The sequence below is a fragment of the Scardinius erythrophthalmus genome, assembly GCF_964197995.2.
Source record: "Scardinius erythrophthalmus genome assembly, chromosome: 2".
NCBI classification, from domain to species: Eukaryota; Metazoa; Chordata; class Actinopteri; order Cypriniformes; family Leuciscidae; genus Scardinius; species Scardinius erythrophthalmus.
In genome coordinates, this window is record NC_138222.1 from 51,880,709 (window position 1) to 51,896,337 (window position 15,629).

The 15,629-nt window shown below is 35.7% G+C and overlaps 1 protein-coding gene across 1 annotated transcript in view; it reads left to right on the forward strand.

Annotated features, from left to right (window-relative positions):
* Positions 1-15,629, forward strand: part of ntrk3b (neurotrophic tyrosine kinase, receptor, type 3b) — a gene marked incomplete at both ends in the record, with an annotated part of 126,835 nt that overhangs the window by 90,321 nt on the left and 20,885 nt on the right. The window contains one exon of the mRNA XM_081359920.1: positions 9,051-9,239. Within this exon, the coding sequence (XP_081216046.1) occupies positions 9,051-9,239 (189 nt within the window). The remainder of the gene's footprint in view (positions 1-9,050; positions 9,240-15,629) is intronic.

Sequence of the window (15,629 nt, forward strand, 5' to 3'; positions counted from 1 at the left end):
AAACGTTCCTATCGTTCAGCAGCACACTGGTTACTGGAGGATATTCTGCCTCATGTAGAAAAGAAACCGAAAAGGTTATGGACAGAATTTATTGAAATTCTAACAAGAGCTGTTTGCTTTCTCTCAAACAGTGATAAGCCTCAGGCAGCATTCGGTGCTCCAAAGCCCCCTCATTGAGTATTTATATGGCATCTGAAAGAGCAGGAATTAAGAAAACACAGTGTGAATGTTTGATAACCGTAGGAATGATTTAAATGCATCAGATGCTCTTCCCTTTGACTAAAGCATAACATTGAAGTTTGTCATTAGTGTTTTGTTTAGAATAGTGCTGCTTCTCATAAAACTGTTATCCTTAAAGAGGTCATATTGTGAAAAACACTTTTTTTTTTTCTTGATGCTTTAAACTAAACAGTTTGATGTACCAATTAAAAGTAAACCAGGCTATGAAAGAAACCTGACTAACATTTGAAGGGAATATATATATATATATATATATATATATATATATATATATATATATATATATATATATATATATATATATATATATATATATATATATATATATATATATATATATATATATAAATGTGCTTTTTATTTTTTAAGCATTCACACTCGCACAGAGAATGGAGATTGTGCTGCTTACACACAGAAACATTCAGGAGCACAGAAACTTATCAATGCTGTCCCTGCGACTTTAAGTAATTAAATATCTTTGCTACTGAATCGCCACATTATATCTCAGCATCGAGAGGGTAACATCGCTGTTTTGAAGTAATTAAACTCACAGCTTCATTGTTAAGAGAGAGAGAAAGAGCGAGAGAGAGAGAGAGAGAGAGAGAGAGACGTGGAAACAAATCTCTCTCTCTCTCAAATAATTGATGCTGTAATTCATTCTTTGAAATACATGCAATCTTACACACTACTTTATCTCTATGTCTAATTCAAAGCGGGCAGAATGCTGGATCTAACGAGCCGTAATGAAATTGGACCCTCCTGGTCAAATATTGCAGTGCGAACATCAATAACAGCTTTAAGTTGTCAATGCTGGCAAATGACCATGGTATATGTGTGATAATCCACAGTTAGCTGTGTATTCAATGGTCAGGTTCAGGTTCTTAATAAATGTTTTATTATATTCATTTCTTCAATAATGTAGCATCTGCAATCATTTGTTACCCAGTAATTCACCATAAATAGCTACATGGATCTAAATTAAATATTTGTCATATTTGCCTTTGATGAGGAAAAAGAGTGTTGACAGGGGAATCCCTGTGTTCTAAACACTGTAACAGGGTCACAAACACGACATGAAAACAAAAATGCTTTTATTTTTTAACAAGTGTTGAATTATTAAATTAAGCGTTTTTGCACGTTCTCTCTTTTTGTTCTCAGTTTGAACTTGTTTATTCCTGTAGAATTGTCACTTTGTTCTTTTGATGTGATTAATACAGCTGCACTATGATTTAAGATTTGCACTGTGTGTGTGCGTGTGTGTGTTTGAGCTTGTTAATTCCTGTAGAATTGTCACTTTGTTCTTTTGATGTGTTAATTCCTGTAGAGTTGTCACTTTGTTCTTTTGATGTGATTAATACAGCTGCACTATGATTTAAGATTTGCACTGTGTGTGTGTGTGTGTTTGAGCTTGTTAATTCCTGTAGAATTGTCACTTTGTTCTTTTGATGTGTTAATTCCTGTAGAATTGTCACTTTGTTCTTTTGATGTGATTAATACAGCTGCACTATGATTTAAGATTTGCACTGTGTGTGTATGTGCGTGTGTGTGTGTGTGTGTGTGTGTGTGTGTGTGTGTGTGTGTGTGTGTGTGTGTGTGTGTGTGTGTGTGTGTGTGTGTGCGTGTGCGTGTGTTAGACTTGTGCTCTTGGACTACCCGTGGAATTCTACCTAGAATTAAAACTGGAGAGCTAAAAAGAAATGCTGATGTGATGCATGTTACGTAACCGTATGCGACTTGAAGAGAATCAGAACATAATTACATTCTTGCCTCCAGCACAGTGTCTGATTGAAACCATTATGCTAACCCAGATTTTAGGTGACAGTGGCTTACCTCTGTGATTATCTGTACTGCATATTTAAGATTAGCTGTTTTGTACCTCAGCTCTCTGTTTGCCGCGGTTTTCGCAGATGTATTTCCTAGACACTCAGGGTAGTGATTGAACCCATGTTGGTGCTTTGGTCTGGGGAGCTTCAGAAGATTAGAATTGTCAGTGGTTATTGATGTGATTTCCTTTTCATCAGGCCGCATAGATGCAGTGAAGAACCAAACTTGGCACCCTACATTCATTTGTCCGTAAATTCATTTGGATTCACATAGAGACATACAAACTATCCATAGAAGGTAACATGTATTATCATATTGGGAGCTTTATAATGATTGTTCTTCTATATTAATTCACCAAAATAAATAAATGAGTAACAAAATACAGATATTTTATATGTTTTTATATTTAAATAGATTTAGCAAAATACAGTTCACCCAACATTGGCAAGTACTCCAAAATGTTAATTTTGGATAATGTATTTGCTTTAAACCTTTTGTGTAATCAGTTGTTGGCTCTCTTGACTACATTATTGACTGGTGGTTGTGTTCTTGACTAATTGAAGAACCTGATTGAGATTGGTTAAAATAAAAAAGGCTCCATTTATTGCTGGTGAATGGTTCAGGTCCTGTCATTTGTCAGATTCTCATAGAAGTTTACATTGATTACCATAGTAGCCAACAATAAAACGCACACTCATGTTAATGCAACCCATAAATTGAGATTGATTATCAGTCTTAACCATTAACAGAAGGTATGGTTATGTTTGGAATCCAATTCTAGCATACTGCACATTATAAAATGGATAGTTCCAGTCCTTTATTCTGATTGGTTGAGCCGCGTTCAAAGCCTCTGTACAGTAAATTGCTCTACAAACATACAACTGTGACTTCATTCAAATAAATGTTTATGGACAAACCATTTTATAAAAGCAATAAGCCCTGTGAAGCCATGGTTTACTGTTTTAGAACAGTTAATATAATGCACAGAAAATTTAATATATGCTTTCAATTTGATAAAAATTGTATGTGAAATACAATGCATGTTGTGTGAATGTTTCAAACAGTAGTATGCTGTGTTGCCACATGGCCATGTTTAATTCAATGAGTGGCATCCAAATTATTTAAGTAATTTTTATGAAGTGAGTCAAGAAGGACATGTTATCAATTGCTGGACATGGTTACTGTGTTTTGTCTTTAGTTGTATGTTATCGCAACATGCACTCTTAGAAGAAAAGGTTTTAAATAGACCTTCTTTTTAGGGGTTCCCATCATGGAATCATTATGATTTAAACAATTATGTTTTATGTCTGATGTAAAGTGCTTCGAGATGCTACTTTTAAAGGTGCTATATAAAATAAAAGTTTATTATTATTATTATTATTATTATTATTATTAAACATACTTTATCATTAGAAAAATGTAAACAAACTATTAGGCAAGGCAAGTTTCAACTCCCTGTCAATAATTTTATCCCTTAAAACTCATCTTTGATCACCAAAATGGCATATTTAAATGTTTTTTTCCTGTGATTTTTTTTTTAATCATGCCTTGAAATAGCTTTGATGTAGGCTAACTTGCTACCATGAATATGCAAATGAGCCCACCTCCACTCACTCATACAGGGTCGTCTACAAGTCGATGTATCAGGATGATAATGCGTTTTGTGTATCGCTCTCTACAATGTACACATAGCGGTAATTAGTATGATAATGTGTTGCTAATGTTACACAAACTATGTTCCCGTTTGCCATCTCAAAGTCAGACAGCTGCCTTAAAAAAAAAAATCAGCATCCTTAGAAACACTTTGAACAACTTAGAATGCTTGTGAATTAAGGCATATAGTTCATATAGTTCATAATATCGTAGTATACATCATATACATAATTCACGCGCTATATTGCTAAATGTACACAATTTTTCATATCAACAAAAAAATATACCGGGATAACCTGGCTTCTCTTGAGACTCCCCTGCTTCAGACCATAGTTAATGATATGCTAAAGCCCGCAGGCACGTAAACGTGATTGGTTACCAGGTAGTTTGTGATGTAAGAAACACTGGCGATTTCAAACCGCGTCTTTTTTTCAGTGCAGTTTTAAGGAGAAAATACTCAGCAATGGTGTTGAATTTGCACATTTGTTGTAAAGCATATTAAAAACACCACATAGACATATAAACAACATTAAAAACTTGTTTTTCACCACATGGTTCTTAAAAGACATTTCTCCTTGTATAGAACCTTTTTGGCATAAATGGGTTCCTTAAAATTGAGTCAAGAACCCAACCACTGAACCTATTTTTTCTAAGAGTGTAGTCAATGTCACGCCACTAAATGAGTGGTAAATGTGCTATCTAGAATTATACAGAATTATAACAGATATCTACCAAACCTTTAATAGTTTGCTTCATCAGATCATTTGCAGCATTTAGAATCAATATGTTGGCGACATTTTGTCCACATGCAGCCTGTAGCGTCTGCTCATTTGAGTACAGTATGAACTACAGCGCTAACACTGAACAGTTCAAATCTATTTTCGCTGCATCTGGACTTGCCACTGTGTGTTTTCAATATGGCTCGTTGAACAGAGTTCTCTTTGCACTGTTGGATCAGTGAAGTCATGGGGCCTCAACATAGCCTGATCGATAGCAGTCTTACTGTCAGTATCTGAATGATCACATGTTTCTGTGTGCTCCCTGCGACTCTGTAATGAAAGGTAAATATTTAATGGCATCTGTTCAATCGTGGGCCACCACTGACTGCCCAGGATGATGCAACGTTATCCAATTTTATCCCTCCTCCCTCTGTGTAAATGGTTGGAGTCTGACTGATGAAAGTGGCTCTTTATTTTTTCATTGCAGTTCAGTTCAGGAGATTGTGTGCTTGTGTAGGCCAGGAATCAAGCTGAGCCAATGCTTGTATGGTGCTTGCTTAGCTTGGTTACATTGTGAATTACTCATGTTGAGTTGTAGTTATTGTTTGTCAAGTTAGTCACATCTACTACGATTCTAGTTTTTAGCCTCTTCAATACAGTTGCAGAATGTTCTTGACCATTAAGTTTAGAACATTCTGCAACTTATTTTTGCTTACATACTGTATTGTTTGAGAACTGATGTGGTTGTACAATACCAAGACAAACTAAATTTTTTGCATGTATATTTTTTGTTTCCCATTCATTCCATTCATTTGTAAGTTAAGCCTTATTTGGGACCACTTTTTTCTTTTCTATTTTTTTCACTTTTATGACAATAAATCCCATTCTTTCAAAATTATTTTAATCATTAATATAATATAATATAATATGAGAATATGTTGAAGTGAAATATATATTATTACATGAAATATATTATATTATATATTATATGAAATAAACATAAAAAATATAAGATGGGAGGAAAAATTGTTTAGCAATGCTTTTGCGTTCTCTTGCAAATATTTTGCATTCTCCCAAGAAACTTACCCAAGTACACAAATGTTTTTGCCAGGGGACGCAAAGGTTTTGCAAGCGAATGCAAAGTTTCTCTTGGAATCGGGAATGCAAACATTTTGCGAGTGAAACTTAAAGTTTCTTGGGGGAATACAAAACATTTGCGAGAGAACAAAAGGCATTGACTTATTATTTTTCCTCCCATCTCATGTTTTTTCTTCACCATGTCCCCTTAGGGGCTCAGTAGAAATGTGTTAAATTGTCATGAAAATAACTTTACTTTATTAATGCAATAAATAAATATTTAAAGTACGCATTTATTTTAAAGGGCAAAATGTGATCTTGATGTTTTGTGAGATGTAGCCCATTAACATCAGTGGCTTAAGACAAAATTTGCTTATATGATGCATGGTAGGTTTAGCATTCTTGTTGAATAAAATATGCTCCTGCTTGTCTCCCAAAGATGTTTATACAATCGTAAACAAAATAAATGATCGGCCCAAAGGAGTCGTACATTTTCTATAGCCTACTTCGAGAAGGACCATCAATAATGGTGTTCTGTATTTCTCAGAGTGAGATTTGACTGGGAACACCAAGAGTTACAGTGAAATGTTTAAAATCGAACTCTCAGATTTACTTTGAGCCAAGAAGAAACATTTCTTACTAGGACCCTAAATGTCAAACACAAAGATGTGTGGTTCTGTTCATGGAGTGTGTTTACTTCAACCTACGCGTTCTGTCTCAACATGAGCTAGTGTACACAATGAGTAGAGACTTAATTAATTCAGAGAAATGCAGAAGATTGCAAACCTTCATCAATCTGACATTAATGTACATTTACATTTACATTTAAAGTCCCCCCCTGTAGTCAATAATTGTATCCCTTAAAACTCCTCTTTGATTACCAAAATTACATAATTAAACCTCCACTCACTCACACCAGCTCAGAAACTTGCGTGGCCAACTTACTTCGATAAACGCTGCACAATGGTATCGCTCTTTACAACGTCGGACACATAACGGTAATTAATATGATTAGCCTTTTGCTTGACTATGTTATCAAACAGCTAATAATGTGTTGCTAATGTTACAAAAACCATGTTCCCGTTCGCCATCTTAGAGTCAGACAGCTGCCTTCTAACAATCAGCATCCTTAGAAACGCTTTGAACAACTCAGAACGTCAGTGGAGAGAGGCATATAGTTCATCATAACGTCATAATATACATCATAATGATATGCTAAACCCCGTCTGCACGTTGGCGTGATTGGTTGCAAGGTAGTTTGTGACGTAAGAAACACCAGCGATTTCAAACCGCGTTTTTGAGACGGTCTTTAGATCACTGCAGTTTTAAAGACAAAATACTTAGCAATGGTGTTGACATACGTATAAACAGCATTAAAAACTTGATTTTCACCACAGGGGGACTTTTTAGACATTTAGTAGATACTCTTATCCAGATTGCACATAAGAAAATGTTGTCAAACATACTATAGGGAAATCTGTCTTTTAAAAACAAACAAGTACTAAGGCTTAAACCTTACGCCTTATAAGGTTTTAGCCCTAGTAAAACCCCAATACAAATAAACAAGCCATGTTACTTGTGAATGTCACTTTCGGTCTGGAGTTTGTGTACTGCCTGTGGCTTTGCTGTTATGGCAAGACTTCACACACCTTGCACCTGGGGTTGTATTTGTGAGGGTTACACCTAGCAAGTCTGGGCAATGCTCCATAACACTGAGACAGTCAAGGTGAGAAATAAAAATACATTTTCAGGTCTCTTCAACTGCTACTGACACAAGAGTTGGTGAGATTTATTGATTCGCTGAAAAAAAATATTATTTCTAATGTTATCCTGTTGAAATTCAGAGGATGTTACAAACTCGGTTGAAAAACCTAGCGAGTTGCCTACATATAAATAATTTAACCTGTTAGCTAATGTAAAAAAAGAACGCTTCAGTGCGCCTGTGTCCTCCCACAGGTTAACAGGTTAAAATAAAAGCATCTTGTGTGTACATAATGCACTCTGATCCTAATAATATCTGTAGTACATATCTTTGTACATCATGGGCACAAAGACTTGAGGGGTCTTTGAAGATGCCTTAATTTGACCAATTTGCATCATACTGTATGTATCCTTCACAGGGAAGGCAATACCAGAATGCATTCTGACTAGCTAAGTGAAATTTTAGTCCAAGATGACTAGTGGAGGTAAATCTCAATTTTATAAAAGTGAATATTTGACCCAATATTCTTGTGTTTTTAAATGTGTGTGTGTGTGTGTGTGTGTGTGTGTGTGTGTGTGTGTGTGTGTGTGTGTGAGAGAGAGAGAGAGAGAGAGAGAGAGAGTGAAAGAGAGAAGAGTCCTAAAGGGATGACATAGTTTTGTAGGCCAAACCGGAAGTTTGCATTACCCTGGTCCCTTGTAAAAAGCCATTAGGATTTATTCCATTGGCTTTGGGTTATTGCTGAAAACAAGCGCTATGACTAAAAAAAGTTTATGATGCTTACACATTTTATTCATCAAGATTTTAAAGCCTAAATACAAATCGCCAGAATAAAAAAAGCTAAAGTTAGGCTATAAACAAGCTACACCATGATCACGTGACTTCAGTGTCACAAACACTAAGCATCCGGCAACTCTTGCTGTTTCTATTTAAAATCTTAAAGTTGGAAAGTTTGAGTTAGAATAGTTTGACTATTAGTGTGATGACGTTTAACGTCACCCTCTGTAGACCCATTTATTTATTAATGTTCATACCTTATTTTTAGGCATTTAACTAAAAACTATTAAAAGAATTAAAAAAAAAAAAAAAAAAAAAAAAAACGTTTTAACCATGGCACGATGGAACCGGACACACCGGACACCTAATTGCTGCTTATTAATAGTTAGTAAGGTAGTTGTTAAGTTGAGGTATTGAGTAGGATTAAGGGATGTATGGTCATGCATGAATAAGGCATTAATGTGTGCTTTATAAGTACTAATGAACCAGTTTTGCTATTGAGATTTTCATTAGATTTTAAGGAATTCCAAGTATTCCGACAAATAGGATTCATTTCACATTAGGACAATAGAATTTCACATCAAGTATTAACTGACTTAGCTTGGAATTAATTCAGTGAAATAATGCTCATTGGAGATATTTGTCTTCGTGTTTGAACTACCACATAAAGGTTTTTAAATACTGTATTTGAGACCAATGTGAAGTACTTTAGTCACTCTGTATTGATGATTTGCTTGGTTGCCCATGTTCAAACTGCTCCCCTGAGTGTGCCTGTGAACAAACAACTGGTTTGAGAAGTCATGTTTTGAGTTGGGCTTCTTGAAAATTATATGTTTACCGGCAGTTTCCTTTTTCTTCAATTGAGCTCAGTGGTTTTCTCCCCCAGGTGGCAAATTTCAGAAGATTCCAAACCACTGTCAATTTCACAATAAGTAAACTTGATGAAAGTGTTTAGATGTCTACGTAGTCAAAGACTGATTTGGATCAAAGCCATGTTGAGGTAGAATATCTTCCCCTCGTGCTTGTACATTTATCATAATTTTTTTCTTGTTCTACAGGTCCAGTGACAGTCATCAGTGGAGAGGAAGACTCTGCAAGCCCTCTTCATCATGTCAACCATGGTATCGTCACACCTTGCTCTCTCGATGCGGGACCTGACGCAGTCGTAATCGGCATGAGTCGCATTCCTGTCATCGAGAACCCGCAGTACTTTCGACATGGACACAATTGCAACAAACCAACCACCTGTGAGTGTATGTCTCACTACTTGTTGATGTGCTTCATTTGGTTCTAAAAATACAATTCAAAGTTGATGTGAAATCCAATTTGACCCTATTTATACAACCAGTCTGGGGTCAGAAAGAATTATTATTTTTTTTAATTAAATAAAAGAAATTAAAGAAATAGTTCACACAAAAATGAAAATTATTCCAAAATTGTATTATTATTCCACAAGCCATCCTAGGTGTTATTAACCCGACTCCAATGGGTTAATAAATGCCTTCAGAAGCGAAGCGATTTGGTTTTAGTAAGAAAAATATCCATATTTAACATTTTACAAACAGCCGCACGAACGTTCACGAGAACGGCAGATCCGCTGACATTTTTCTTTAAAACGTATCGTATTAGACTTCTAAATCGTGACCGGTGATTTGTGTCCCTCTACCTCTATCATCTCCACTTCTGTTTTCGTCAATTCTCACCCAAGCTTACGCTACGCCTACATTATATCTCTTGGAAATAATGGTGATGGAAATAATTCCTGTGTTTACGAAAGAACGCTAGTCTTGACCTCTTAACTAGCCCGCAGTATATCCTCATTATATAGCGCAGTAAATGGGTCACTAAGAAGATGTTTGAATAAGCACAAAAGTGTTAAAAATAGAGGACTTTTGTATGCCCTGAACTTGCACTTATTGCAGAGTGCATGGGAACAAATGCCAACTCCATTGTTTGTATAAATGGCCATGAATGAATACGCAGAGCTCCTGCTAAGATTTATGAGATCTTTTATATATTTATTTGCTATTTTTGGAGCCCGTTGTGACCGAAGAGTTGCGCATTGACAATTACTTTTCTTGGAGCAAATGGTGTCTTAGTTTAGCCCTTTAATGTAATTAATTGGAACAAATATACTTGTCACTTTACATAAGTGTTTTTGTTAGCCAAATTTAGAGGTTAAAAGGGGGCCTGACTGATTTATGGCACGTAGTATCGAATATATGGGGACACAGACTTGCACACATCAACACACACACAGTCTATTTATATTCAAGGCACAGAACAGTGGTCTATTCACAGGGTGCACTGACGGCTATGAAAAGGAATCCAAAAGGCAGAGGACAATCACATTTTGCCCTCATGAATAAATTAACTCTTTATGCATAATGGATGGCATAAAATCTTTATAGCTGTAGATACATAACCATCATGGCCGTGCCCATATCTGATGAGTGTGTGATATTTAAATGACAGTTAGCTGCTTAAGAGAGCGTATATTTTTACTTCTCAGACTCTGAGAAAGCTCTGAGCAACTAGAAAGCTCTTTATGCGTTAGCTGTATAAGCTGAATCATTTATATAAAGATACACCTTATAAAAATGGTCCAAGGTTCAGCTCATGATTTTTTTATAGAGAGAACATAAAATAGAAGAGCGATGTGTTTCAGACCAGTTTCACCCAGTTGATACTGGGTTTACATTTGTAGACATGACTCATCACAGTCCACATCTATAAAGAATATGCAGTAATGAAAAAATTCAGTGGTCCATGAGAAAGAAATTGAATATGTATAGCATAAATAATATCATTTTATTTTTATTCAATATTTCTAAATATATTATTTAAACACTAACATTTTATTCTGCATGTTTTAATTCATATATTTGTATTGTTTTATTTTACTGTTATACAGTATATGAGAATCTAATATTAGGGAATACACAAGAACTCAAATGTAAAATGTCTGGATATTGTGGTAATTTGTGGGGAAAAATGTTTTTCCTTGCATGATTACGGTTTTATTTGTAGACTTCTGTATTTGAAAGGATTTCAAGTAAGCAAGTCCCTTGAGCCATGACATGATGACTTTTCAGGAATTTAAAAGATGACTGACTCACAAAAGCTATTTTGCAATTATAATTGAGTTCTGCTGCATTTACTTACTTACCTTTTCAAACCAACATGAGTTAATTCTTGAACTACATACTATAGCATCTCAGTTGATGGTTAGCATAGAGTTTTGCTTTACCTATATCCAAGATCCAAGAATAATCTCTAGCATCCCATTTGCACATGGAGACCAAGTGTTGACTTTTCTGTCTGTTTGAACATTTGTTCACTTTGCGTTTGCCATGTGGATCACATAGAATTATGTTAACATAACACATTTATTTTATTTATTTATTTATTTATTTATTTATAGAGAGCAAGGAAAATTATCCATTTTTAAGGGGCGGCTCCTTTAGGGCTTGTCATTAAACGGCCGCTGTTACGATTGGCTAACGTCACTGGATAGGAAACATCATCTACGTCCACTCGCTCGTCCACACAACGTCCACATTTAATGTGTCCTTGTTACACATGTTACATGTATTTACTATAGTAATAACTATAAATTAAGCATAATTACTAGCCTGACGTCATCATACTCAGATTCTAGTCAGAATATGAGTCTGATACTGCTCCATTGGGCTGTGATTATGAGGCGTGTTTCAAACGAACCAGGAAAGAAAATGTCTCTGCACTCAATTGGATAGATCTACAACCAATCAGAGCATCGGAGTACGTGACGTATGTTCTTCATTCATCTTTCCAATCGACAAATGCCTTGATCGCGGTTCTCTGTTCCTCTTTTAAAATTAATGCGCTGTCGTCGATATCTTCTATAACAGACGTGATGGCAGAATCTACACATCTCAATTCTCCAGCGGCAGCCATCTTTGTTGTAAACGGATTCAACCCAAGCGCTCTTTGGTGATGTGGATGATTACGTTACCATCTGTCCATCATCGTATAAAGCCCACCCTTACAATTTGATTGGTCCGAACAGTTCTGGTTCGAGCATAGTTACTCCACAACGGACCAAGTCCAGACCGATTTTCCAGACCTCAAAATCTTGTTGGCAGGGCTAAGTTTGGCTGGCATCCAGGCTACATAATTACATACAACTTGCCCTAAACCAGATCCTTATCCTACCCTAACCCTATGGTAAGTAGGCTACATGTACTCAATTCCATATATAAAACTGTGATATAAAATTATGAAATAATTTACTTTTGTGATGCAGCTGCTGTCAGATCCAATACATCTTGCCTCGCTTACAAAACAAAATGCTCCGAACTAAAATATAATAATCCGACGTGTTCCGGGACACCATTAAAATAAAATCCACTTGTTTCTGATGCTGGGATCCTTCTGAAGTCTGTACAGAGACTCAAATGAGCTGTTTAAACTGGACGTGACAAAGCGAATGTTCTTTCACTCTTCCATTTGTCTTGCTGATGACCGACTCAAGTGCGTGGAGTACGTCAGAAACTGAACCCACATCTCTACACTTTATCCAGTGCAGACAGCGTCAGTGATTTTAATAGGCTGAATTTGCATGTGTAGGTAAATGCCAGCAATTAAGTGACTGAATGCCAGTGGGCGGAGCCTATGGTGCGATTTAAGTTTCTGACGTCACAGATCCCGCAATATCAAAACGAGCCGTTTTTGTACTCTTTTGGAGTACACAAAATCTAGTACTTTTTGAGCTTTGGAGCTTAAAGGCAGGGTAGGTAGGATTTTTCTAAAAAAAAAAAAAAAAACATTCCAAATTTGTTTAAACTGTCTTTATATACCAATACATAATTAAAATGTAAGTACTCTGAAAAAGAGAGTATAAAAATCGAGTGTCTGTAGACCTCTCACGACTGTTGTAAACACACCTAATTATTTCCATTCACTCCACCCCCTCCCTTCTGAGCTCCTTCCAAAGCCACGCCCCCAAAACACATGAACGCGCGACGCCAAACGCTCAGGCTCAGCTGGAAGATGCATTTATTTACCTGAGACGAGTGGAGAGGAAGGAGCGCAGTGCATGCAGTGACATCATGTCAGAAACACATGTAATAAAATACCTAACTTTATCACTATGAATATAAACAAATAAGAAATTTCTTTTAGTACTCACTATCAAGCTAGCATACCGATACTGGTAAAGTTTAAAATATATTTTGTTTGATTAGGTAACGAGCTATATTTATAAGGCAAAGCTAAAAACAGGTTGCATTGATACACGTTTTTCCATTACCATCAGTTACACTGTGATGAAGGTGAATTTCGTGTAAGATTCATAACATATACGGTGTTTTGCATGTAAGAGTTTCCATGATGAAAACATTGTTGACTCTGATGAGGACTACACTCCGGAGACAAGTACCGCTTCGTCGGTTCGAGGACAGGTCTGGGGTCGAGGGCGAAGCAGAGGAGGTCGTTCAAGAGTGCGGGCAACCAGGGTCCGAGGAAGTAGTTTTTGCCTTGTTTGCATTCGCTGACTGCATATGCAGGTGCTTTGAATGCTCTTTCTCTGCCATAATATTACTCTTCGTAGGTTCCGTGCCTCTCTTGCACTCCTCAAATCAAACGGATGTGTGCGCATATGGGCAGATCTAGCAACAGGGGTGGTAGCCATGGTTGTGAGAGTGAGTGACAGTCGCCCAAACCAATCAATTGTTTCGTCCCGAATGGAAATAATGAGCTGTGTTTATTGCAGATTAAAAGGTCTACAGTCACTCGATTTTTATACTCTCTTTTGAAGAGCATTTACATTTTAATTATGTATTGGTATATAAAGGCAGTTTAAACAAATTTGAATTTTTTTTATTTTATAAAAGTCCTACCTACCCTACCTTTAAATAAGTGCTTTGATCATAATGAAGAGGACGTTTAGCTATAAAACTTGCAGGGTGTTTTAATGGTACAAAGACCTCTTGTATGTCAAAAAATAAAGGCAAATTGGATTTCTCATGCCATGGCCCCTTTAATATTGAAATATTTGCTGCTGGGGTTTCTGGCTTAAGTCATGGGAAATACAGCTGGATCAGGTAGCAGTATTCCTATAGGAAGTAGTGGACTAGCATTTACAATGAGCTCCATGTGTTACAAAGGCTATAAATACACCATCGTGACTGCATTGCAAATATATAAGATTGTATATAAGATATATAAGATGTCCCTTAATTAAAACAAAAATCATAAATGATAAACACATTTGCCTACATAGCTATAACTTAATATGTTGGAAGTTTAAGCTGTCACATGAATTTGTTGCAAGAGCAAAACTGCAATTATAAATACAAGAGTGAAAAGAATGACCTTCCATTTCAAATAACCTGTCTCAAAGATGCAGTTGAGAAGAGCAATTGTTTTATCGTACTCCTGCAATATCTGTCTATTTCTCCCGCTTCATCAGATTAGCGGCAATGGCTGCAGATATTTGTATCCTGCAGTGACCGTGTTTTGTGTCCTGTTCACATTGAACTACTCAGGACATCTGGAGAAGATATGTCTATGCCGATGTCTCCTGTGTACACCGTCATTGTTCTGGACACAATTACTTCGATTGCATTGTCTCAAGGTAACATTTGATGACAAGCTGAATTTATCAGGCTAAAGTGTGAGAGGACAAAGGCATCCGCTCAGAAAAAGGGCATTGTAAATGAATGCATGCCAGGTTTAATGAAGCTCTGAATGTGCACACCTTCACAAAGATTTTGATTCAAGCGATCTATTGTTACTGCTCATAATTGGACTACCATCTCATCCAGCCTCATTTGAAGTTCAATGAAGGTGGACACGACACAAACCAGGTGCTTGATAACAACTGATCAGCTATATTTGTGAATAGGTGTTTTTGAGAATTTATTTTTTTTATGTTCCTTTTGTAGTTGAAAATGACATTAATTACGATCAAGTTCATTGGTGAATTTCTTTGAGTTTCAGTTCAATTTAATTCTACTTTCAAAAAAGTTAAAATGTGCATTTAATTTTTATGTATGCAGTCTTTTTCGAGTTGAAAATCACATTAATTGCATTTGTGAATTTCCTTGAATTTCAGTGTATATTTAAATTTTACTTCCTTAAATTAAAATGCTGTGCATCTTGTTTTTTCTCAATTCATATTCAGGACTTGAATCAGAATTCGAAATACATTCTCAATTTACTTCTAAATGGTGTACGGCCCTGGTCCTGATTGAATAACCTGCATGTAAATATGGGTGGTCATGTGTTCATGGCTAAAACTGTTTTTTCTATTTGAATTAATGGTTTGTATGGAATAGAGACAAAGTTCTGATTCATGAATGTCAGCGTTTGTCTGCACACACTCTCATATTTCAAAATATGAAAGTTTTCACAAAACTTTCATGACCCCCAGTATATTTTGTTTCTGAACATACATATATATATATATATATATATATATATTTATATATATATATATATATATATATACATATATATATATATATATATATATATATATATATATATATATATATATATATATATATATATATATATATATTCATGCATTCTTTTTTATCAACACTTGAATATGGATAAGTTTCATTAAAAGCAACACAGAAATGGGTTTG